Source organism: Xiphophorus maculatus, chromosome 14, assembly GCF_002775205.1.
Source record: "Xiphophorus maculatus strain JP 163 A chromosome 14, X_maculatus-5.0-male, whole genome shotgun sequence".
Lineage (NCBI taxonomy): Eukaryota > Metazoa > Chordata > Actinopteri > Cyprinodontiformes > Poeciliidae > Xiphophorus > Xiphophorus maculatus.
This window is the reverse complement of record NC_036456.1, coordinates 10,263,750-10,289,740: the sequence shown is the minus strand read 5'-3', so window position 1 is coordinate 10,289,740 and position 25,991 is coordinate 10,263,750. Positions and strand designations below refer to the sequence as shown.

The 25,991-nt window shown below is 39.0% G+C and overlaps 3 protein-coding genes across 3 annotated transcripts; all 3 read right to left on the bottom strand.

The window, feature by feature from the left end:
- Nucleotides 1-405: 405 nt before the first annotated feature.
- On the bottom strand, nt 406-4,726 carry LOC102230139 (thioredoxin-like). Its single transcript, XM_005807224.3, has 5 exons — nt 4,620-4,726; nt 4,008-4,112; nt 3,732-3,797; nt 3,103-3,168; nt 406-576 (listed from the first exon to the last, which is right to left on the bottom strand). The coding sequence occupies exons 1-5, from the start codon at nt 4,641-4,643 to the stop codon at nt 511-513; spliced, it is 327 nt and encodes a 108-aa protein (XP_005807281.1). The 5' UTR covers nt 4,644-4,726; the 3' UTR covers nt 406-510.
- Nucleotides 4,727-6,946: 2,220 nt separating this feature from the next.
- On the bottom strand, nt 6,947-10,748 carry LOC102229876 (thioredoxin-like). The gene is made up of 5 exons (XM_005807223.2): nt 10,615-10,748; nt 9,206-9,310; nt 8,763-8,828; nt 8,430-8,495; nt 6,947-7,315 (listed from the first exon to the last, which is right to left on the bottom strand). The coding sequence occupies exons 1-5, from the start codon at nt 10,636-10,638 to the stop codon at nt 7,253-7,255; spliced, it is 324 nt and encodes a 107-aa protein (XP_005807280.1). The 5' UTR covers nt 10,639-10,748; the 3' UTR covers nt 6,947-7,252.
- Nucleotides 10,749-12,132: 1,384 nt separating this feature from the next.
- Nucleotides 12,133-24,775, bottom strand: LOC102216857 (prostaglandin reductase 1-like). The gene is made up of 9 exons (XM_005807257.2): nt 24,599-24,775; nt 22,954-23,075; nt 17,363-17,408; nt 16,959-17,018; nt 15,462-15,629; nt 14,605-14,878; nt 13,717-13,822; nt 13,467-13,585; nt 12,133-13,331 (listed from the first exon to the last, which is right to left on the bottom strand). The coding sequence occupies exons 2-9, from the start codon at nt 23,057-23,059 to the stop codon at nt 13,221-13,223; spliced, it is 990 nt and encodes a 329-aa protein (XP_005807314.1). The 5' UTR covers nt 23,060-23,075; nt 24,599-24,775; the 3' UTR covers nt 12,133-13,220.
- Between the last annotated feature and the right edge of the window lie 1,216 nt (nt 24,776-25,991).

Here is a 25,991-nt window from a genome sequence, read left to right as displayed (position 1 = left end):
GTCCAAATGCAGTATGGCAGTCAAGTTACGGAATATAAAATTCATCCTCTCCACGTTTTTAACTGGGACGCAGGCTTCGCTTTAGGAAACATTCTTAAATAAAAGAAGCTTGATTTTATAGGTGCATCTGCCTGTTTCCTAGGTTAAAGAGCTATCAAAGGATCAATCCTAGGCTTTTGACAGCATCAAAGCTGCGTCAGATTTTTAAAAACATTTTACTTCTGTTTTATTCTTGTTTAAATTGAGAAGGTTCAGTTGAGATTGATGGGTATGTAAACCAGGATTCACAAAGGAATGACGCGCTACTAAGTTTTTTCCGAAATTGCACTATAAAACAAACAGGGGACCCAAAAAGGACCCCTGTGAGACAGGTGCAGTTGAGAAGGAATATACCACAAAAGAACGTCACTAATCAGATTCAAATATATTTGTAGCCCATTATTACAGACGATCCATATAAACACTGAAGGAAACAGCGCAGTGTGGTCGTGTTTGGACTGATCAGCAGGACTACTGCCTCAGCGCTTTGATTTTGTCTTCTAGTTTTTTCTTGTCAGCACCAGAAAATTCATCCACCTGAAAGACAGAAAAGAAGAACTTTTACCATCCATGAAACGACACACCTCCATCGTCTCCAGTATTTTCATGTCTCTTCTTGGTTGCTGAAAATAAGTAATTAGAAATGAATAAAAATTCCCTGGACTCAGTGAAGTTGGGAGCTTTAGAACATTTTAAGAGCTGCTCGCAGATTAGTGAACTTAAATCTAAATTCAGCAGCAGGATGGTACACATTTAATTTAATGTCTCACATTCACTCATCCAGATCCTGAAGCTCTGAAAGCGTTGGGCTGTTATCACAGTAAATGAAAAGCTTTATCACGATTAGTTGTTTGAAAGTGAACAAAAAGTCAAGAAAATTAGAAAATATTATCGCTAGCTGCATTTTTGTAAATGTACAAAGACAATGTTTTCATCTGCTATGGACCTTCCTTAATTTGATCCTCCATGGTCAGATGGCTCAATCAAAAGATGTGGGACCTGATACTGATGTGATATGACATTTCTATTAACGTGTGCGACTTGAAATGGCTGGTATTTCACACAATGAGGCTAGAATCAGCTACATTGATTAGCTCAATGTCATGGTTACTATTTTAATTTTTGGTTTATATTTCAAATACTCACTTTGTAAGTTACTAATAGTTTGAACAATATTTTGTTTACCATGTTTGTCATCCCTTCTATGACACCGTACAATCCAAATGGGAAAGCGGCAAAAATGTCAGTGAAGTAGTAGTGAAGTAAAATAAGAGTTTTTATTTTTCAAGTAATCCAAGCCATTGCCATGGTGAAGCCTTCGGCAGACGCGTCTCCATCACGTATTGCACCATCTACAAGAAACTTAGGGAGTCGCGAGTGATGCTGTCCTTCACATTCTTGAGATAAGAAATTTATGATACTTATTCATCATTACACTGATTACAGTCCCTAAAACGTGGTTTGTTTTGTGATTGTTTTTCTGTCTGTGTTCCAATTAGCAGATGACCCAAGAGCTTCAGTCAAACAAGACCACTTTTCAACTCCCTACCAGCCATTGGAACCGGGCCTGTCCTGATTTTCTGAAAGGAGGACTGATAGTGTGATGTACATCACTACACCTGCTGCTACACCTTTCAGCACGTGTGTGTGTGGCCACTCCTTTCTGTGCTGCTGGCAGATGTCTGGAGAACGCCATGGATAAATGAGACAAGACTTCCAGATATAAAAGGCCATGGCTGATTGGAAGAAGTTCATTGCAGAGTAAGCTCCTATATTAATATTGTTGACGTCTAATCCCAAGATTTTCGTGCAATGGACAATTTGGTTTGCTTGATTCTAATTGCATCTTCTGAGTGCAGCAGATGACTTAGATCTTCATTGTTCTGTCCTTTTACCGGATTGTTTCGGAATCAGATGCCCATCCAGCCTTTAAATGCTGACCACTAGTCATGTTTTGTTGTGTTTATGTGAAACTTAAACATAATAATGAAGTGAAAAGTAATTGACCGCATGTCTTCATTCCAACAAGCCGATAACATCTCTTGTTCCAGTATTGACAGGAACAATTTTTGGATGTTTGCCTTAGCGTAAGAACCTTGAGTAGAATATGCGATATATATATTTAAAATATATGTATTGCAAAATATATATTTTAATCTGTTGTAACGATAAAAGTAGTGTTTTAGATGTTTCAAGAAATTCAATATCAAGAAACATTTTCTTTACTTGAGAATATTTTTCTTAAAATAAGATAATATATCTTACTTGTACAAGTAAAATTGGCTTGTTTTAAGTAAAAATACACACATTTTAAGATATCTGTAGGTTCATCTTGTTAGTTATTTTTTCTTGTTTTGGAAAATTTTGACAAGATAAATTTTCTTGTTCTGTTGGCAGATACTATTTCTTATTTTTAGAAAATTATACCCTATTTTTGTACTTTTTCTCTTGTTTTTGAAAGGGGGATATTTGCAGTGTAGATCAATGTAATGAAATGTGGCTTTCCTCTTAAGTAAAACTCAAACAGGATCAGTCAACAAACTCCTCTACCTTTAGTCAGAGTTTATTAAACCTGTCAGTCATTTAAAACTGGAGAAACTAAGATAAAGGAAGATGAACTGAAGAGAATATGCTCATCTGCTTTTAGATGGATTTTCTGTGGAAAACACACCAGAAAATATTTTTTGCTGTCCTCATTTGTATCATTTTGAAGCTTTGTGAAATATCATACAGACCACCTGCTTGGTTGAGTTTCCCATGTTTATCACTTAGGGAAAATGAATGAATGAATCATGGGGAATAGCATTTAGCTGCCAACCTAGTTGTGAAACTGTGATGTACCTAAAGATTTCCACCCAGGCTCTTAATCTAGCTAAATTTCTAACCTGCTGATCGGATTTGGTTGTGGTTCCAGTAAAGTTGGGAGGATTTAACTGATATCTTGACAAAAAAATTCAGACAAAGCATGTTAGATTTTAGCATCTGGAACAACATGTTTGTACTTTGTGTGAATGTGACCCTAAATCCCTTGTGACGTAGTCTTCACTGAGTGCTTGTACTTACCATCTTTCTATCTTTGTAGAATTGGAATGTAGGCATGGCCCTGATTCCGCAATTCCCGGCCACATCCTGAAAACAAATAAAGAATTTCAAACAATTAATGGACCGATCAGCTGAAACTTGAGAAATGGGTTCAACTTCAGCTTATCAGAAACTGAAGAATAAACCATCAGGTCAAAATATGAATTAGAGACATCCCACAGACTCAAATACTGGACAAACACTGTAATGTTTGTCCATACAATAAGGTGGGTCCATTTGCATTTGTATGTTATGGATTTAACATAACATACAAGCTGTCAGACGAGTATAAGACGGGAGTGTACTATTCACACTGCCATCAATACAGGCCACAGCCAGAAAATCTTAAATTAGAGCTCGTTTACTGATTTTGTAATAAAATCAGCAATTTATTTGGCAGTACAGAAGCAAACACTTGAGAAGAATTTTATCCACTGATTTCCTGTCACAATTTTTTTTTTTTATTAACTATAACATTTAGCCACAAACCAAATCCTGACATTTTCAAGCATAATTTATTGGAATCATTTTCTTTGCATCTGGATTCAAGATCCTATAAAATGCCTTGTTATGGTGTTTGTTAGACAAACAATATGGAAAAGGATACTTACTGAAGCTTCATCCACATCCACCTTGAAGAAAATCACATTTTCGTTTGCAGGATCCGCTGCCAGATTCTACAAAAGAATAGATTGTAACTTAGAAATAATTACATGCAGCAAATTACTGCAAGAGCAACAACAGAAGATATTGTCTAAACTGGTTGAACGTTTGATTTTTTTCAGGTTATCTAAATGGATCATGCCAGAATTTGCTTCTTTTGTAGGGGTAATACAAAAATGTTTTTCACTTTCTGCTAACCTTCTGAGTCCCAAACATCTACTTACTTCAAATACTGGACCTATCATTTTGCAGGGACCACACCACGAAGCTGTGAAGTCCACCACCACCAGTTTGTTTCCTGCTTGAGACAGGATGTTGTTGAACTCTTCCTACAAATCAGAAAGCACACGCAACAACATATTTAAAATCCTTAACAGACGGGGTCCATTGGATCCTGTCTGCTTTTATGAGGTGTTTTGGTTTCGGGGACCGACGGTCTGAGGCGACTCGGCAAACCCTGCTGTCCAACCGTGACATCTGCCGCGGACCCCCGGAACGTCGTGCCAAGACCGTATCAGGTTGAAATACTTGTGCTCGGCTTACACAACTTGACTTAATGTGACACAAACGTGAAGGAAACATCTTAGTATGAACAAACTTGACCAGGTCAAACAAGACCACAGGTCATTTCAAATCACATGGTAGTTGATTTGAAGAGTTCCAAGTTTACCGAAATTATAACTTTTGATAGCCTGAGAGAGAGAGGCCCAGAAACCAGTTTTTAGTAAGAACAGGAAGGGCAGAGGTACTGGAATCTTTATAAATTAGTCAAAAATCCTTGACTGAAAGGTGAAAGTTGCAAACAGTGTCATAAACATAAAAAATTATAAACTTACCAAAGATTTCACAAATTTAACCATGATTACTGTTCAGAGACGCCAGGCAACCACTGGGAACTGACTGCTGTAAGGTACAGAATACCTGTATAGCAACATTTTAAAGTGCAGAAAACCCTGAGTCATTTGTACACACCTTAAAGTTGTGTCTAAACTCAGAGGTTATGGCAAGCTATTTTAGCATTTAATCAACAACAGCTCCTCTCTGGAACTCTTATATTAGACTGCAATAACATAATTTATTATGGTATTATTAACAGACAAAATACAAATTAATGCTATTAACATGAATATTATTACTACTAGAGGTGTTATTCATGAATACAGTTGCACAAGCAAGAGATAAGTGTGAGATGTCTCAAAATCCCTAAAAACCAAAGGAGGTGAGGTAGTGGTCAGGTGTTATTTCATTTTTAACAAGACATTTTCCCCATGTTATAAGTGAAATAATCTGTCATTGGAACAGGAACTTTTTCATTAATATTAAGGATTTATTGACTTAAAACAAGTTCATATTTCTTGCTTTAAAAGTCACACACAGCTAGTTTTGTCTTATTTCAAGTGTAAATTCATTGAACGTTACAAATTACAAAAAAACGACAGCAACACAATAAATAACGAATGTTCAAAGGAGTGGGTAGAAGTATAAACTTATTTAAACCCATCTGTTTGAAATTTTCCAATTTTCTATTTTCATGCTTTGTTGGACACTGTTAACAAAGGATTAGGCAAACCTTACCATGTATGTACATGACGGTATATACATTAAGCATTAATCTGAAACATCTAAAACATTAATTTAAGCAGATCTAATTTGAAATAGCCATTTTCTCTAGTACCATTGTGTATTAACACAGGAAGTGGTCCTGCAGAGAAGAAGAAACACAAAACGTAAAATGTTTCCTATTTAATCTATATAGAAACAGTCATTACAAGTAATAATTGAATCATAACTATCTGAAATTAGTCTTTCCGTGTAAAAACTTAATTTCATCTATCTATGGTTATTCCAGATAACATATTTGTGAATGTGTTTTGCTACTAACACAATACACATGGATGGGAAATGTAATGTCATTTGTTCTAGGGAGAATTACTTTAAGAAAGCTGTAAAATAATCATATTGTAGATAATTCAATTGTTCATTTTTACTGGGAAGAATTGATTTACAGATATCTGAAATACTAATCCAGTCTATTAAATGATAAAACAGCTTGCCACAGTAGGCTGCATCCACAGGTATGCACAGGTATGCTACCTGACAAGGTGTTGGCCAAGGGGAGGAGGGAACTGCTGCCAATCTGATTGGCCACTCTTGTGACCGCCCCTGATCTGATAGGTTCTCAGGTCCATTTTGTTACGCTGACGAGTTTAACACGCCAATCAAAGATTACGACTCGTTTCAGTCGGGTCACATATTGTTTACAAGTAGCTGGAGAGATAAGAAAACTGATTTCTGGTCAGTTATATGTCTGTTTTGGGCATTATGGTCTGAAACCCAGTGCGTGGGGGACACACACGTTTTAACCGAGTTGCCTGGTGATTGATTGGTTAATAGATTGATTGGTTAGTTATATATCTTCGATATCAACGTTTGAAAATGTTATCCACTTCACCCAGTAAATGTTATCTACTTAGCTCAGATAACTAACTACCCTGCTGTAAATGTAACATGCATACAATTCTTTGTTCCTATATTCCTATACAGCCTAGTTAGAGCTCAGACCTAAATATTAGACATTCCCATTTGCTGATTTAATCCTACAGCAGCTACAATACAAAATTAAAATAGACTTATAGCTGTAACTGAAAAGTACTGACACTTTTCTACTTTTTTTTTATAAGACATTTTTAAACCATACATCCTTTTACTTCAGTTTTGTTACCAAAAATTTTTGGTTACAAATTTGTGGTTGCAAAGTAAAAAAGTTACGAGGGATATGAATACTTATATATACCTATATATTTCATGAATCCTAAGTGACCATAGTGATTTTGCAATAGCAGGTGTAAGGGCCTCACACCAGAAACAACAAAACAAACAAAAAAATACAAGACCTCTAAGCAGAGCACTGCATATTAAAAAGATAGGCAATTTCTATTAAATTTGCAATTATGTCTCCTACACTAAAATAACAGATGATCTAGAGGACTAGTGTTTCCTTCTTTGAAACCAACTTAAAATCTAAAAGTTCAAAACCATACAAAAAAGCTTGAAGGCACTTTCCTTTCCCGTCAGCATGAATCCACCGCTCTGTAGCATTCAGTCTTGTTCACATCTCTGTCAGCTAGTGTTTCTACTTTAAAGGAAAAACTGCAAAAAAAAATCTTTTTGGATTCACTGTTTATTAAATCCACCTTTTTTTGAAACATACAGACATGTTTAGTCAGTCATTTTTGGAATCTAGCTGAAGCTCAGTCTAAAGACAGTCGAGACACACTGAATTAAACGGGACCACAGGGTCATTACATAAACGGTGGAACATAAGTTATTGCTGAAATGGGACAGCGGACATTATGGTTACATGAAATTTAAAAGGGAATCCTTTCAGATGTGTTTAGAGGGTAACAGCTTCTTCTGGAGGCTTTGTGTAGGGTGGTCGTGTGTGGATTGGTCAGCAGGATTTCAGCGTCTATCTCAGCTCTTCAAGTTTGGACTTTAGTGTCGCCAGGTTGGCTCCAGAGAACTCGAACACCTGAAACACAGAAAACGAGAGTTACCACGCATAATGGTGACATATTCCGTCTCCTACATTTGGAGATGGAATATGATAAAGCAAGATACTTCGTGATCTTGTTTTATCATTTAACACGTCTCAAACTGATCTAAAGCCTGGATGACGGCGCTATTCTGGTTCCAGTTCTTTTGTTCAGTAAAAGAACCGGTTTGCTTTTCAGCCACCAGAGAGTCAAACCATTAGAGCTCATTCATTTATTGTTTGAGCCTCTCAGTGTTTGATTCTGTGGTTCTTATTATATAGTGCAGCTTTTCACTAATAAAAGACTAGAGGGGGGGTCACACCTGCTGAGTGACCGCAGACCAACTGGTTTAAAAAAAACAAACTAAAAACGTGGTAACTTCAATGAATGCGACATTTCGAACAAACGCGCCACTGGGTGGCGTCAAAAAGCTAATGTCAGAGTCTGTTCCACTTCCTCCATAAAATAAAATGAGATGCAATTTAAAACAAGTCAAGTTTAACCCACGAGTGAATATGATTCATAGTGCCGACAGTTTTTGTCATTCCTCTTTGTGAGGGTTTGGAACATGTATCTGAGAATTTACAAACTGCAATTACAATAGCTGAACTGAATTATTTTACATTAATTACAGATGCCTTAAAATGGTTTCAATAGTAAATCTTTACTCTGTGTAGGGGGGGGGGGGGGGAAGAAGTTAAAATCTCATCCTTGTGACCATGATTCTGTAGTCTCACTTTAAAGAGCAGCATATAATATCACACTTCAGTCTGAGAGTTTGAGCTCTAGAGAAACCCCAACCATCATTGTTTTTTCACCAGAGTCATTGTGGACATGCATGTAGAAAGCTGTTGCACCAAAATGGTCAGATGAAACAGACTAAACAACAAAACCAGAACAGTTCCCCCAACCAACCCACAGCATGCGTCTCCTCTTAAACTGAACTTGTCAAATATGTAAGAACCATGCAGAGCAAATATTCTAACAAAAACGTGTTTGTAACTTTTCGGGATCCTGATCTCTGAAATTACAGACGACTAGTGTTCCTCCAATAGGGAGGAGGACACATTTTAGAAAAGAAACATCTTACAAATGAGTGTTTGGACTCACCTTCTCGCCATTCTTGTAGAAGTGGAATGTAGGCATGCACGAAATTTTGCACTGACTGCTCACATCCTGACAAAATAAGAAAATATACATTTTATGGGGTTACCACAAGTCCTTAAAAAAATTTAAAAAAAAATAATAATAAAAATCAGGGCTGCTAATTATTGAAGGCATTTTTCCTACACGGCATTTTATGATAACCTGAATCTTTTTTTGTAAATTAATTTGTTTGTATAAATTTCAATTAAATTAAATTTCAACTATTAGTTTCATAAAGGACTTTGGATGATGTGATATTAAAATCAACAATGATTAAGAAATAAAAAGGAGACTTACTTCAGCCTCATCTACGTCCACTTTCAAGAAAACCACGTCCTTGTTTTCAGCCTGCTCCGACAGTGCCTGGAAGAAAGCCAGTTGAATATTAAAAATGAAAAATGTGCAAAGAATTTTTTTTTAAGTAAAAGTATTTTGGTATCCAACACAAGTTATTAAATACATGTTTATCCATGAAAAGGTATCAACTTTAGTCAAAGTAGTCATGTATTCCTGTGTAGCATTTCCCTTCAAGGTGGGGAAAAGCAAAACAAAAGGTTGCCACAGCAACAAGCTTCCTCTCCAAACAGATGCCACACCCTTTGAGCCGCTGAGGGCAATGATCCAAAACATTTGGTTCAGAGCTGCTTGCTACCATAGTTTCACTTTACAATGGCCGCCCTAATGCTGCACGCAAAGTTTGCATTTAAACAAACACTCAGATTCAAAACCCATCCACTTACAACAAACTGTGGGCCAATTTGTTTGCAGGGACCGCACCACGTAGCTGTGAAGTCCACCACCACCAGCTTGTTTCCAGCCCCCTTCAGGATGGACTCAAAGTCTGCCTGTGAAACAGATTACACACAGAACATTTTTAAACTTGGGTTGTGTTGTTTCTTATTTTTGGCATGCCCTTGCCTGTGCTGATGCTAAGGGTATAAAGTTTGGCAAGGCACAACAGTTTGGGGAGAATTTTAATTTTTCAGGATCCCCCCCCCCCCCCCCCCCCCTTTTTTTAAGCCTTTCGCCTGTTTTTAAAAGTAGAGATCTACATTTCTTCTACATCTTTTGTCACTGTGCTCAGTCCCACGATTCAAAAATATCCATCCATCCATCCGCTGAAATTAATAACTGTCGTCATTTTCGGGTCGTTGTGGTTGGATGCTGTGCTAAACAGACAGATCATCGAGTCACAATTCTGCTACCGTCTCCATATCGGATAGCTGCATTGTTTTTTTTAAATATTCAGATGTTGAAGTACCATCAGTGTCTCCACCCTTCGTCCTGGGCCTGCTGTGAATGGCGGCGTAGCCTAACGTTTAACTGCTCCACAAGCTCCCAACTTTTGAGTTTAGTCTGCTCCTGAACTTTATTTACTTTTTGTGTACAAATGATTCTAGCAAGTACACCAGACGGGCACACAGTCCAAGCACTACTTGTGAGCACATGTTGACAGCGGAGGTGTACCAGCTAGGGGCTAAGACGGCGCGGAACTGGCTTCTCGTTTGGCAGCCAAGTAAAGGACTAATTCTGCTAATTGTAGCCTCCAAATTCCCTTATATTCCGCTTCAATAACTAGATAGAATATTTATACAAGTAAAAGCTTGATCACTCAACTCTATGGCCGCCTCTAATATAGCATTGTCTACTTTAAACGTATATATTTACATTATAAGAATACAGAACCTGGTCGATTTAGTTCGATGTTAAAGTGGATTTAATTAAAAAGAAAACAAAGGCACGCAATGTTTAAATAAATAAGAATACAATGAGATAGCAGCCCTTTTGCGAACCACGGGATTCAAGCGCTGTGAATCGGAAGCCAACTTCATACCAGCGGCGAGGGCTACAGCAGCCTGGCGCACGATGACCCAGTCAGCCTCGTGTAGCCTGCTGGGACCACGGTGGCGGGTTTATAAGCCATTAACAGCTACAGATCTCGTGTATAAACGTAGCTAAATGAACTCCAAACAGACAGGCCCGGATAATGGCTCAAGCATCATGATAACTCAAGGGCTGTAAAAGAGGCGCCGGGGCAAAAAGCATGGAGGCGTTTCTGTCCTACCTAAACCCCAAAGTAATAATGGCAAAACATGATGGAAATTAAAGCTGTAAAATCGGGACCCTGCCCGACAAAATAAGTACTTACTAAATCCTTCACTTCCCGGACCATGATAACTGCCTTTTGATGTGTGCCTCGACGGAAATAGCTAGCCTCGGGGTTTGGAAAAACACCTTCGTTACAGCGAACGTCCCCAGGTCTTTTAAAGCCTCGGACAAGCTAGTCTAAGCAGTAGCGGAAGTCAGTTTAGACAGTTGGCAAAATAAAAGTCTTTAGCTCAATAACCGATGCAAAATGCAGTTTTCCGCCGTAATTAAGCCAAATTGAAACTTTGTAATATAATAAATTGTATTTTCATTTTATGTCGATTTCTATCTATGCTTTTTTTTAAAATTGTAAATTAAATCATCGTACGATTACTTTTATTCTGAAAACTATTATAAATGGTGTATGAACATGAATGGAAATGAATGAATTCAGTTTTATATACTTGGAGACGTAAGAAGGAGCAGCACCAGTACTAAGGCTGCTCCTTTCTGGTTCACCGGCGCAAGGTCCAGCCAGAAGTGATGGAGTTTGTATCTAAATAGTATATTAGTATAAAGGTGGTGTCGGCTAAAAAGGGAAACGAACAATCAAATCCCATCTCAGCGCTGACACGGGATAGGCCACAGAGAATTAAAAACTAGGCTAAAACTCTCCATTTCTTTCTTTTTTCATCAAATTGGCTGACTTTATCAAATAAAGAAATTGTATTTATTTATTAGCAGTTCTTCGTTATCGTGCACATTACTGACGTTTCTCGTACAGCCGGAACTTGAGTAGTTTTGCATGTGAAACGGATTATGTGTCGTGTCCAATTTCCGCCCACGTCGTGTGCCGGCAAAATGACGGGAACCCAGCGGTACAAGTCATAATGACTTGACAAATTGTTGGTTTACCGTAAATGATTGACTCAGCGCAGCTCAGTTTTGCGGCAAGTCGTCCATGGTAACGCCGCAAGATGACGACGTGTACGTGCCCCTGCGCCGTCCTTCTTCTCAATCTCTATTCTAGATCTAAAAACAAACGACGGGGTTGCACAAAAAACACACAATCTAAAACAGGAAGAAGCATATTTTCAGCATGGCCGAGGTCAATAGCCTTTGCTCTTATTTGGATCAATTTCAGGAATAAATTTTAATTTACTTTATTTATATAGCACCTTATTACAACAGATATATATATATAATGGCACTATATTTAAAGAAAACTTTAGTTTAAAGTAAATTCATTATGCCTTTCAACTGTAAGAAAAACCTATGATGCTTTATTCCTCTTGGCAGGCATTCTGGCCAGTTTTCTACCAGGACGTTCATTAGTTTTGGAGGAACTCCCAGTTCTTGGCATCAGTGCTTGTTCTCTACAACTTCTTCACTGCGATCCATGGTATATGCATTTTCTTTAACGTTCTTTAGTACTCTTTTCCTGACCGAGATCTTCTGACCGGCTTCGGAGGCCCTCGGGGATCATGACTTTAAGCATGAGATGCGACTGGGAAAAGGTCAAGATGACCTTGACAAAACATTAAGAGTAACAAAAGAAAGAGCACAACAATACAACATGTTTTATTCGTTTCCCCCTAAAAGATTTCAGAGAAACAATCATTTATTTTTTTCATACAAAAGCTTGCAGTAAATACTAAAGACAAGTACAATACACCGTGTACGTTAAATCAACAACAGTATTTGGAAAGTTGTGAGTATGTATAACATCCTAGTAATCTTTACTTTCTGGTGCCTCTTGTGTTTCGTTACAACAAACGACTAGGCTTGTAGTCTATATAACCACCATTAGAAACCTATTACAAGTAGAAAAGTAAACTTTTATAGTAAAGTAAGGGTGTGAAGATACTAAAGCTTCCAAAAAGTATTCATGCCTCTTGAAGTCTGACTAACATTTAGTCACCACAAACCTACATTTATTTTCAATGGAGTTTTTTTGATAGACCAGGATGAAGTAGTGATGTTAGCGTTGCCTGGGATACCGGTTAGAGGTCATAAAGACTTCAAAGTAGGATGGAGGTTTAGTTTCTAGTAAGACATGGCCGGAGAAAAAAACAATACAAATGCATCCCCTACATTTCAGATTTGTATTATAAGCACTACTTCATGTTGGTCTAGCATAGGACTGACTTAAATTCTTCCTTCTTTTTTCCAGAACCACTAATTTTTCAGGTCTCCTGAATACTTTTCATGCAACTTTAGCTATGTTAGATATAAAATGCATGTATACCAAGAAACAGGAAGGAAGCAGGAGAAAACCAAAGCCACAGACTGTACAGTCAGCTAGCTCACCCCTCAATAGAAAACCTCAGCTATCTGCAAGTGAGGCAAAGTACAGAACGATTAGGGAAGTGAGGCTTGGCAGAAGTTACATAACCCCAAGAATGGGTGGGACCTTTCTGGGTTGCACCCTTATCAGCAGCCCCCAAAGGTCACGTTGTCAAGTGTTCAGGTTGGTGCACTGTTTCACATTTAATGCTTTAATGATTCCTCAAAGAATGTTTGACTAAACGAAAAGTCCCTAGCTCATTTATAACCCCATTAACAGAAATATCTAAGAAACCTATACTAACTATTTACTACGAACCCCCTTCATCGACGCTGCCTTCTTCATGCGTAAACTCGTCAGCGCCTCCCATTGGCAAGGGGTCACACTGCAACAACAGCCTTGCCGATGTTGTCTCCGCGCAGCAGCCCCATAAAAGCAGCTGGCATGTTTTCAAATCCTTCTGTGATGTGCTCCCTGCACTTCAGCTTCCCCTGCGGAGGCAGAATGAATATATTAAATCTAATCACGTCGATGCTGAATGACATCAACGTTTGAATGTTTACCCAAAACACAACAGAATCTGAACGTGTTTTGTTATTTCAAAACAACTGAAATAATGACCATACCTCTTGTAGCCAGCCTATCATTCTCTTGAGGCTTTCGGGGTTTTTGTGTTGCCACCTGTTTTGCGTGAAACCCTCCATCTTGAGCTGCTTGACGATCATCGTCATGTGCGGGTAAGGCCCTGAGAAATGTTCCAGTTGAAACAAATCGGGTCAGAACCACACCCTGCCTACATTACCTGTCTACAAGTGGTAATGTGAGACTTACCACAGTGTTCAGATTACAATCTGAACAACGTACAGATTTACACACCTGTCTGAGGTGTGCCGTCGTTGTAAGTGGAGATGCTCCCACACACGGCTATTCTTCCAAAGGTCTTCATTTGTGGAAGGGCGACAGTTGAAAAATAACCTCCGACCTAATAAAAGTGCAAATTTGTCACAAACAAAAACTGGACGAAAACGTAAACTTTTCCAGAGGTGGGCAGTAACTAGCTATATCCATTAAGTTACGTTTAATTGAGCAACTTTTTTTTTTTAAATGATGCACTTTTGGGAGTAGTTTTACAACACCATACTTTTTACTTTTACTTGAGTAATATTGTTACAAAGTATCACTACTTTTATCTGAGTAAAATCTCTGACTTCTCTACCCACTAGAAGTAACTTCACTGAATGAAGAACAAACATATTTTTAACCAGAAATGCACCAAACACAGTTGCACGTCTACACTTTAGGTTACAGTGAGACATATTTGAACACAATCTTTGTTGTTCTGCTGTTATTTTCTACATGAACCTGCTGAGTCTGTTGTGTCATTTTTACACATAAACACCACACATTGTCCCTGGAACCATTTTACCCTTTTCCAACACGCACTACGTATAAATAACCAACTGTACGTATTAGCTTCACGTTTTACATTGGAAAAAAAAATTATTCTGCTTGAATTTGGTATTTTGGTCTTTAAAATACCAGAATTTGAACATGACTTAATATTTTTGTCTACCTGATGACATTTAAAAAAAAATGAAATCAGACATTTTAATCAGTTACTGCTTGAGCAGACTTTTCACCAAATACTTTTTTATTTGAGTAAAAGTGAGAGTTGAAGTAATGCTACTCTTACTTGACTACGACGGTTGGGTACTCTACCCACCTCTGGTTATTTCAAGACAACGGCACCAAAATCTCTCTTACATTTTCAAAGAGACAGTCATATCCTTCAGGAGCAGCATTCTTCAGCGCCTCCTCCAGGGAAGGGACAGTTTTGTAGTTGAAAGCCTCGTCAAAGCCCAGTTCTTTCAGGTAAGCCACTTTGGCGTCTGACCCGGCCGAACCCACCACCTTGCAGCCCTTGATCTTGGCGATCTGTCCCACCACGTTTCCCACAGCTCCGGCTGCGGCGTTCACCAGCAGAGTCTCGTTCTGCTGCAGTCCGAGAACCTCCTCTATCCCATACAGGGCCGTCAGCCTGCAGACAGGAAAAAATAAAGAAAAGACAATCGACTCTCATATCCTGTTTTCCCCGCCAGTTCCAGCCTCTTTTGAATTCAGGTCAAGTTTATTCTCATTTCGGGGCCACATCAAGATCACGACTGTTCTCAAAAGGCTGGTTGTGCCAGAATGTATCAACAAGATTCACTAAAAAAAACAGTTAAAATACGAACAAATAGCTTGATCAATCCCTCTACGATTTCATGATTTTTTTTGCAATCAAAATCACTGATTTTGCGGGAAGACGTCAGAAATATTTGCAAGACCTTTTGTGATATTTGTGACTTTTTGCTACTCTCCACATCGATCACAGATGATAACTTGATACCAATTCAGACTGAGACAGCAGTGTACTAGAGGTAAGAAATGCTGCCATCCGCAGGTGGAAGTTAGCATCATTTAAACTTAACGCTTTCCATCATTTTTGCAAAAAATGTTCAATAAACTCCCAATAATGAATGAATGCGAAAAACTGTATGAATGTGTGGAATTTGCGTGAATTTCGCAGAAAAACTGGAGGGATTAATTGGCGTAATTTGGCTACATGCAGCCTGTCTTACCCTGGCATGCCGATGGAACCCAGAGCCAGAGACAGCGAAACGTCTGAAGGCCAGTCGGCCATGATGGGAGTGAGGTCTGTCCCGTCGCTGACTGAGTGGCTCCTCCAACCACTGTTGCTCACAACGTGGCTCCCCACAGGAAATTCTGGGTTTTTACTCTGAACCACCCTGCACACAAACAGTTACCTGTCAGTGACATTTCCGATTCAGTCGCGGGACAAAATGCATTTGTGTCATGACAAAGAATACATCAGGTGTAAGAAGAGTGTTGTCCATTGGGGGCTTGTGCAATTAAATTTAAGAGAAAAAATTCCACAGAAGCAAATTAGTCCCGTCAATATTTTTGAACCAGAAAAGCGACATAATAAAACACTATTTAAAGTGGAATTTGATTAATGATTACATTTTAAAAGCTACATGACTTCGTTACGCACGCCGTGTGGTTTTGCATCATTCTTTGATACTGTGGGATGCATGTTTTTTCTAAACTGTTTATGAAAATTTACCGTGTTCATCTCTGTGTGGACCTAGAAAAAAGTCCTGGTATCTAGTTCTGCTGTGTTCAGCAGTCAGGCTAATTATTACCAGTTCAGCTAAAGAGTAATGCATTTATTTCTTTGTACTTTCAATCACTGTAGCAAATTACATTGTCAAACAGCTATTAGACTCTTACATGTGAGGCAGCCATGTTGGACTTTGAAATCGGAGTTGGTGAAAAACTAATTTATCTGTATGTGCTGCTTTTTCATGACATTGCTTTTCTTTTTCTTATTCTTATTGTGTCCTTACATTTGGAGAACATTTCTATTCTATCCTATATCTGTTCCCAGTCTTACATTACTAGATGTGCATTCGGTGGCTCACTACTGCTCCCCCTGGTGGCGTGGTCTTATATATAAAGTATTTTGAAAACTACAAGGAGCTTGAATGAACTGCAACATATTTATTTATTTTAAATTGTTGTGCAACTTAAATTACCAAAACACAATGTAATAAAACTGCTGAAGTTCTGTTTTATTCCCCTTCTAAAAAAATAAAAATAAAATTCTCATATAGAGACTATTTATTAGATCTCAGTGGACACTTGAAGTTAATGGTTAACTTCTCGCACATCTGAAGAGCCGTTTGGGTTTTCTGCTATGGCTGCACTTCAACTATCCAGACGTTTTCCTCTGCATTGTTGTAAAGCTTCACAATGTGGGAAATGCGAGACATAATCTTGCCAGGATTTCACTGGAAGCGTTTTTTTTGTTTTTTTTTTACCTAGAGCTTTATCTCTGGAGGTCACCAACAAAATATCAACAGATATGTATCTACAAGGACCCAGCCAAGAATGTTTAGGGCGCGTACTCTCTGCTACAGACTCACACTGAACCAAAGGCTTTGGTAATAACAAACAAGTACAGGACGAATTCTGCTTTGGAAAGCGTCAGACATGCTAAATGCATCGTGAAGGTTTATTCGGTGGGTGAGCGGGACAGCGGTCGTTTTTCTTACTTCGCCACTTGCGTTCCGATCATCACGTCCCCTTCCTTCATGTGGAACCTGCTGAACGGCCTGCGGACACCAGAAGCAGCAAACTTCTTTCATTACCGTTTGTTGAAGTCTTAGCACGATTGCTTTCTAAAGCCAGTGTAAAGCAATGCAATTTTATTTGTGCAGCACATTTCAGCAACGAGGCATTTCAAAGTGCTTCACATCATAAAAACACAGAAACACAAAGCCATGCAACATCGACTCAACAATTGAAACAGCGCATTTAGTCAAGTGCCATCTTTACATTCTTAAACAATTATGCTTCAAGAGCAACTCCAAACAGGTGAGTTTTAAGTCTAGATTTAAAGGCACCGAGAGTTTCAGCAGTTTTCCAACGTTCTGGAAGTTTGCTCTAGAAAACCCACCTCATGTATGGATCCACACTGAGAAAAACTGCTTCCAAAAGCACCTCTGAAAGAAATAAACAATTTGATGTTTAAAGATTATTTAGAAAGAGTTTGAGAGCATTCAAAGCCCGTAAAGGCCTTTCACATTTTGTGACACTACAACCTCAAAACCGAGACATATTTTTATTGGGATTTTATGTGACAGATCAACACGAACAGGGAGACCTGAATCACTTCGTGAAAAACTTATTTATTCTCATCAGATGCATAATCATTTTACCAGATACTCTTGTGAGACGGAATTGCAAACTGTGAAAAGACGAACTTGTAACAGAAATCTGTTGTCTACTGAATTTATTCCAAGAATAAAGGGAATTCAGTCCCTTTATTCTTGAAAAATGGAATGCACTTTTCAGAAATTTATTCCATCTTAAAGCAAAGATTGAAAAGATTTAAAAAGCACACTTTCTTTCAAAAGAGCACAGAAATTGCTATTTTTTTTTAAATCCAGGTTTATGTGCGTTATCTGTAAAATGTTATGTCTAAATAATTTTATGCATATTATCTGTCAATGCTGAAACTGCCCTATGTGTTGAATGAATATTTTTGTGTTTTTATTAGTTGGACCCCAGGAAGATTAATAACCACTTTGGAGGTTATTCTCCTAATAAATAAACAAACAAACAAACAAACACAAAGGAGAGCATTCTCAATGGTGAAGCTGAAGGAAAGGCAAATCTGAAAAGTGTGCTGTGCGTTTGAATTCAGCACACATTGGTCATTAATTTGCAGAAGTGAACCGTTTGCAGGTTTCTGGCCAGTCACTGATCTTCAAAAAGCATGATGATGTTTTTTTGGGTCTGAAAAGTCGCTAAGTTGGCAACAGTTGGGAAGTTATTGTTAACTGCACATGTGCAGACGTGTCCCGGTGGGCGGGACTGTCGCAACGTCTGTCAGGCACTTGTTCATGTCAGAATCTAAATTTCAGTTGTTTTGTGTCCGTTAGAAAGTCAATAATCCTCCATGATGGCACCGTCAAATTCAAATCTGAAATAAATCTTTGGTTTTTACAGTCTTTGCTGTAGTATTAGAGAATGTTTTCTTTCCATTCACACGGCCCAACCCGCTTTCACAACCCTTAGCAAACGGTAAGTCCACCCATTGTCTTTCACAGGTGGTCAGCCTAATCTTTTAACGTTAGAGAATCCACATGTGTGTCTTTCCCATCATGTGACACAACTGTGATTTGCTGAACCGATCCCACAAGCAAAAGAGACATTTTGCAGGCACTCTGGTGTGTGATTTCTCCCTCCAGGTAACTCTTAAGTAAAACAATGAGGCACTGTAAAACAGCGAACTGTTTCCAAATGGTTCTCTTCTAGGGCCAGCTTTTTTATTTTTGGTGACTCCAGTTTTTTTGTCTCAGTCAGCCATTTCTCACAGTAGAGCAAAAAGGACAGTGGCTGACTTTCAGACTTTGAAGAGATAGATAAGATCAGTAGATAAAATCGGTTTCTCTTTCAAGTAACGGCTGATCACCACCTACCCAGTTTTTTTTTTGTTTTGTTTTTGCTGTAACTGTTCTTTCTCTGTCAGATTTGCACATTGCCCATTCTTCCACACAAAACAGACGGGTCTGACTCAAGGCAAATATGTTTGATTCTGAGAAATATGTGGTGTGATTGCTGTTGATAAAGTTCAGATTTTATTTTAACCTGCAGCGTCTGAAAGCGCTCAGGCAGAGAGGACTCAGCCCTGCACATCAGAAATGTGACTGTTAATCTGTTAAGATGAGAGGTTACACAACACCTGCCAAGTCTTTACTTGTGTGAAGAACTATGCTATGTTTTTTTTTTTTTGTGCCTTTTAGAAAACCAATAATTCTTCATTGTGGCATTGTCAGACTAAAATCTGAAAGAAAAATGTTGTTTTTGCAGTCTTTTGTGTTGTATCGGAGTACGTTGTTTTCTTTTCATTCACGCGGCTCAACTTGCTTCCACACCCTTAGAAAATGGTAACTCTACTACAGACGCCCATTGTCTTCGATTTTGCTGGTGGTCAGACCACCAGATGTTAGAACAGGGGTGGGCAAACTTTTTGACGTGCGGGCCAGAATGGGTTCTAAAATTTGACAGAGGGGCCGGGCCAGGAGCATTTGGACAAGCAATGTAATTTATTAAACCTGGGGATTGAAATGTATTAAAAAAAATTTAAAGAAATCAACATTTAGTGGGAAAAAAAATCAATGGAATCACTTTCAACATTCAGAACACATTATTACCCAATGAAAGGAAGGGGTCTTTAAAATGAGAGCGATGTGCGGCATGTTAATTAAGCTACTGTATACCGCTGCTGTGCGTAAATGCGCAAGTTGCTATTTTTTTCATAACACAGTAGAAAAACTCACATTTCAGTGGGAACAGTGTTGTTGTTCTCCTTTTTTTGCCAGTGCATCAAAGTCTGGAGTTAGTTTCGTTGTGGCAATTCTCAGAATAGATCTGAGGTGTTGGTCAGTTAACCGGGATCTGTATCGGGCTTTGTTGATGTTCATGACGCTGAAAGTTTGCTCACACACGTAGGTCGAGCCAAACAATGCCAGCATCTTCTGTGCCGTCCTCCGGAGGTTTGGAAATGTGGCTTCGTTAAGTGAAGCGTAAAAGTCATTCAGTTTAAGAGATCGGAACTTCTCTTTTGAGATGGAGTCAGACTGAAGATCGATCAGCTCCAATTGCAGCCCATGCGGTGCTGTTTCGGGGTCTTGTGACAGGGGACAGGACACCAGCTGAATGACTTTTCAATTTTTTCAAAATCTGTGAACCGACGGCAGAATTCTCTGTGCATGTCGTCCAGTGATTTGCAGTATTTCTTCACGTTTCGGGTGGCCTTCTGCATGGCCAGTGTGGGAAAATGAGCGAAAGATTTGTTTGACATTTGCCTGGAGAATAAAATCAGCTTGGATTTGAAGGCTCTCACATTTGTGTACATATCGTGCACAAACTGATCTTTCCCCTGCAGCTTAACGTTCAGCTCATTCATGTGTGACAATATGTCCACAGCAAACGCAAAGTCACAAAGCCAGTCCTCATCGCTCAGCTCAGGGAATTCGTCAGATTTCCCCATCAGCTCCAAAAACGAACGAATCTCCTCTTTGAGCTCCCACACTCGTTGGCACACTTTCCCCAAACTTAACCAGCAGACATGAGAGTGGTAAAGTAAGTCCTGGTGATCCGCATCGGTTTCCTCCAGGAACGCAATGAACTGACGGTGATTAAGTCCCCTTGCTCATATGAAGTTAACAAGTTTTACAACTGGATCCACAACATGATTAAGCTGCAATACAGACTTACACAGAGATTCTTGATGAATGATGCAGTGAAGAAAAGTAACATCCTGCTCAGGGTTTTCTTCTTTCACTTTATCTTGGATTCTCTTCAGCAACCCGACGTTTTTTCCAGTTAAATTTGGCGATCCATCCGTGGTGACACCGGCAAGTTTACTCCAAGGCAGCTTCATTCTCTCGATGACAGCAGACACCTGTTCATATAAGTCCTCTCCTCGTGTTTTCCCCTTCAGCGATTCCATGCTCAAAAGCTCCTCCGTTATCTCTAAACTGTCATTTATCCCTCGGATAAAAATTAGGAGCTGAACAGTGTCTTTCATGTCGTTGCTTTCATCCAGTGCTAGTGAATATAAATTAAAGGACTCCGCTTTTTTGTTTAACTCGCTGACTAGATCTTCGTCAATCAGTTCCACACGCCGAGTCACTGTCCTGCGTGACGAGCTGATTTTTTCAAACTTGCCTTTGCTTTCCGGACACAAAAGATCTGCTGTGTCTACTATGCATTCTTTCAAAAACTCGCCTTCGGATAAAGGCTTGCTAGCCTTTGCTAACTTGAATGCCAGCAAAAAACTTGCCTTGGTACTTGACTCCTGGATCGCAGTTTGTCGGTGAAAAAAATTCTGCTGAGTCTGTAAATGAGCTGCCAACCTCTGAGCAGTAGCCGCCCGTTCTTGTGTTGACAGCTTGCTAGCGTAGTTAGCATGCTTTGTGGCAAAGTGACGGCTGATATTGTACTCTTTGAAAACTGCAACCGTTTCTTGGCATATCAGACATACAGCCGTTGATCGGACATCAGTAAAAAAATATTTTGTTGTCCACTCCTTTTTAAACACTGGGCACTCAGTGTCCACTTTTCTTTTCTTTGGTCCGCTCATGTTTACCGAAGGGGGGGAAATGTCAGCTGGAAAGTGTGTCTAGACTAGTGCGCCGTCTATCGGGGAAACGAGGGTATTGCAGGGGAAAGGGAAATGAATGAGGATTTTACACATCCATGGGTTTTTACGATAATTTGGACAAGTTCGGCGGGCCGGATTAAAAAGCCTAACGGGCCGTATACGGCCCGGGGGCCGTAGTTTGCCCATGTCTGTGTTAGAAAGTCAGCACGTGTATCTTGTGTCACAATTGTGTCCAATGTATCTCAGTTGTGACACGCGTCACAATTGTGATTTGCTAATCTGATCCCCCATACAAGTGAAGAATTGTGCAGGCACTCTGATGTGTGATTTCTTCCTCCACAGAGCTCTTAAATAAAACAGTGAAGAACTGCAAAGCAGCTAATTGGGATTAACATTCTGGTTTTGGAACCAAAGGTTATGGGCAGTCGGCTTGGAGCCAAACGGATCTGGTGTAGGACTAACTTTTTATCGTTTTAAATTAGGGGTGAACCACCGACTGCAGTTTTCTGTCTCAGTCAGTCTTCTCTCACGGCAGAGCAAAGGGGACAGTGGCTGATTTTCCTTTTGTGGCAATGGATAATATCGGTTTCTCGTGCAAGTATTGGCTGATTGCCGATCACCCACAATTAAGGAAATTAGGGCTATTTTAAATATTGCCAGTCGTTCATTGTTGTCACATTTGATTTACTAAAACCATAAATCAAATGGTCTTCAATTGATAATACCCTCAACGTTTAACGTTGTTCATACGCTGTGTTTAGCCGGTGTTCCTAAATCAGACGTACTCATCTTACGGCCATTTTTACAACTCAATCTGCACCTATTTTCAATAAATAAGTGCCCACAGCATTTTGCATGTCAAAGGCTTCACTTTTGTTCACGCTATCTGACCAGAGCACTTTCTGTGTCCTCTACATGGACTGTAGCAAACTAAATCTTGTCCAAATTTCTTCTTAACACTTTTTTAAAAAATTGTCTCGTGAGTCAAATGAATTAGTAACAGATATTTGTTTTGTAGCTTTGCCAAAACTCTTCGCATTTCAAAATAATAAACTGAACATAGCTCTGTGTGATGATCTAATCATAGGATATTATTTTATAACCTAAAGCTGCTTTAAACTTCCCCACATCTTTGGCCTTGACTGTTGTGTTCGTTGGTATTTATGATAAAGACTAATGCTTTCTTACACAACTCTGTGGCCTTTACAGAATAGCTCCACATATGCTGAGCATAAATAAAAAAAAATTAAATCTAAAGGTTATTCGTGTTTGGTAGTAAAGTGAAAGAAATGTGAACAAGTTCAAAGTGAATCGTTTTGCAAGGAATTATACATTTTACGTTTATTCAAAGTCAATAAAGGATGTTTTCTTGCCTCCATCGTTGGGCTCGGGTAGCTCCTCCACCTTGAGCTGGAAGTCGCCGTCCTTTGGGAAGCCATCGAAATGCTTGACCAGAGTCCATGACTTAGCCTGAACCATGGTGACTTACTCAGGGCTGCAGGCAAAAAACGAGCAGTCAGTTGGGATCAAACAGGCAGGAACATGTGGCACAGCTGTGAAACACTTAGTGCTATAAAGAATAAAAGTTACCTCATCACAATGCATAAAGAAAATATAGTTATACACTTCTGCAAAATTTTGAGTTATACCTGATTTCTATAAGTATAATTCCAGAGTCAGGCTTCAAAAAGAAAAATGTGGTCAGCTCTTTAGGTTTTCCAAAAGTCTTTCCAAGATTTTCATTGGGCACATCCTACGCAAGTGCATTGCTTTCAACGAAGGAAAAAAAAAGTAGACATCTTATCTCATAATCACAACATAAGGGTCTATATTTCTTTTACTTTTGTGAAAGCAGTGCACTTCCGCAACTTCCCAATCAGCAGGAAATGATCAAAAATTGGTCTCAGATGGGCTTCCTAGGGTTACATAATGGTACATCGTAGTCACCAACATATATTTGACAGAGGATAACTCTTGATTTGGTGCTAGATTTCTTTCTCAAGAATTACTTTTTTCAATACCCACAAAGCCAAGACCTACAAAAGGGGCCCTACACGGGTTCTGCAGATATGCATTTTATTTAGCCAACTCACAAGAGTCCAAAAAAGCAGTGAGCTCTAGTTAGTACCCAACCTGCCTAAGCTTTATATGAGATTTGTTGGGCATTTTTCGTCAAGTGTATCACTTTAAAAATCCTTAAAACTCCAACCTATGAATCATCAGGCATAAAAAACCTCCAACGTGAGTCAAGACTGTATACAAATAATGGAAAACTACGAACATTTTTACTTCATGGTTTGATTTCATGTTTTCAGTTGAATCTATGAAAAAGGGTTAGTATTCCGGCATAGAAAAATAACATAGCATAGGACCAAAAAGTTCATTTTCAGGGCACTATTAGCATATGCATCTCTTAGGTCTAGTGTTTTATGAATACATCACTTTCAGATGCCCTTTGCCTACTTTTTAAAGACGTTTGTTCTTATTTCTTCAAGCCAATAAACTTATGGACAATAAATTACCAATGTAAAGTACAAAGACTGGACACAAACCAATAGAAAGGTAGCAAACAAAACCCCCCGCCCCACCACTCTGAAATCATTAGAAACCAAACTTTTGAGAGGCAACGTGTAAATAGATTAGGAATGGTTTTGCAGAGATCTTAATATAGTACCGAAGCTTTTGCTTCTATCTTTTGACGTTAATTACATTCAATATTAAACCATCCGTTGATAGCAGCTGTTGCTTCAATAAAAATGAGCGAATCTGAAACAAAACATGCCTACACGTATCCAGGCGAGCATCTGTAAACATAACAAAGCAGGAAGATGCCATTGTTTTCGACCAAATGTGTAACGATTTGCATGAGAATAAAAAGCGAACGTGGTTGTATAATTACTGTATTCAAAACACACAAAAACAAACAAACAGGAGGACCAGCAAGACTAAAATATCATTAACTTAGTCAAAACGCATAAAAGCAAAGCAGTTCAAAACCTATGAAAGAAGTACACTCACTCTGTCGGGCTGCTGCACTTCCTTATTTCGGTTTCTTTCAGTAAAAACCGCGAGAACTTTAGTTTGTCAGATCTAACTGTGGGGTAGCCACCAAATAAAGCTTCGCCAGTCAGCGAAACTTTGCGATGTTAAATGCCTCGAGAAGAGAGAAGTGATGTTAAATGCCTCGAGAAGAGAGGGCGGGAAAACGCTTGAAACGTGAAACGTGATTGGTCTAAAGTTTAGCCAAACAGCTTACGTATGACGTAGCGCACTGCGACGGAGCTCCACTTCAAGCCAAGCTGAAAGGCGTTACAGCTTAAAGTTCAAACCACAATGACTGTCGCTTGCTGTTTCAGACAATAACATGAGCTATTGCCACAGTTTAAGTAAACAGATACAAAAGGGTTGGGTATACATTTATGACTACTGACAGGTGAAGTGAAAAACGGTGATTTTCTCTTGATCATGGAACCAGTTAGTGGGCGTGCTTATTAAAACAGAAAAACAACATATTGTTCTCAAAGTTGGTGTGTAAGGAACAGGAAGAACAGGCAGGCGTAAGAGTTGGTTGAGTACGAGATGGACCATGACTGTGTCAGAGAATCTCCAAAACTACAGCTTTTAAAGGGGTTTTGATCTGCAGAGCTCAGCATCTGTCAAAAGTTGTCCAAGAAAGTTGGGGTGGTAGATGACCGAGGGTCATTAATGCATGTGGGCAGGACTGGCCTGTTCGGAATGGTTTAACAAAATAGCTATTGCAGCCCAAACAGACCAGTTGGAGTTCCCGTTTTTGACCCATTTGCTCCTCTAAAAGCAGCAACAATTGGCATGTTGACCATCAGAACCACACCATGGAGCAAAAGAGCAATATGACAACATGAAAGCTTTTTTTGTAATTATTTAACAAGTTATTTAAAGTGGCTGATGTGACTGACATTTTTGGGACTTTTTTTTTTTTTTTTTTTTTAGAAAACCCCAAAACAAGAGTGTTATGTGTAACATTTCAACAAAAGAAATGTTACATGGATGTGAAAATGGTGTTCACATCCATTTTCAAAGGATGTGAATACCAAAAAATTCAATATTTTTGGCATTCAGAAGCAAATCTTGCACACTTTGGATTTTTATTTTTCAAGTAATGTACTGACAAAATATAGTATTCCCCTATAATGTATTTGTTTAAATGCAGGGGAGTTAAAATAATTTGTAATTGAAAAAAACAAATGCACAAAACTGATTGGACCTGAGGCCTAATTTCATTTTTTTTATTTATTTTTTTACCCCTCCAGGGGGTCTTTTGTGGGCTCTAGTGTCCCTTATGTGATAGTGGGCTGACAGGAAACAGGGAAGGAGAGGGGGGAAGACATGCGGCAAATGTCGTCGGGTCCAGGAGTCGAACCCGCGACGGCCG

Excerpts from the sequence above, each read along its gene's own strand:
- LOC102230139 (XM_005807224.3), bottom strand. The coding sequence starts at position 4,643 with ATGGTTAAATTTGTGAAATCTTTG. Across the intron at positions 4,113-4,619 it reads TTAAATTTGTGAAATCTTTG|GAAGAGTTCAACAACATCCT; the intron begins GTAAGTTTATAA and ends TCTGATTTGTAG. Across the intron at positions 3,798-4,007 it reads TGATAGGTCCAGTATTTGAA|AATCTGGCAGCGGATCCTGC; the intron begins GTAAGTAGATGT and ends ATTCTTTTGTAG.
- LOC102229876 (XM_005807223.2), bottom strand. The coding sequence starts at position 10,638 with ATGGTCCGGGAAGTGAAGGATTTA. Across the intron at positions 9,311-10,614 it reads TCCGGGAAGTGAAGGATTTA|GCAGACTTTGAGTCCATCCT; the intron begins GTAAGTACTTAT and ends TCTGTTTCACAG. Across the intron at positions 8,829-9,205 it reads AAATTGGCCCACAGTTTGTT|GCACTGTCGGAGCAGGCTGA; the intron begins GTAAGTGGATGG and ends GCTTTCTTCCAG.
- LOC102216857 (XM_005807257.2), bottom strand. The coding sequence starts at position 23,059 with ATGGTTCAGGCTAAGTCATGGACTCTGGTCAAGCATTTCGATGGCTTC. Across the intron at positions 13,823-14,604 it reads ATGACTGTCTCTTTGAAAAT|GTCGGAGGTTATTTTTCAAC; the intron begins GTAAGAGAGATT and ends CACTTTTATTAG. Across the intron at positions 13,332-13,466 it reads TGATAGGCTGGCTACAAGAG|GGGAAGCTGAAGTGCAGGGA; the intron begins GTATGGTCATTA and ends CTGCCTCCGCAG.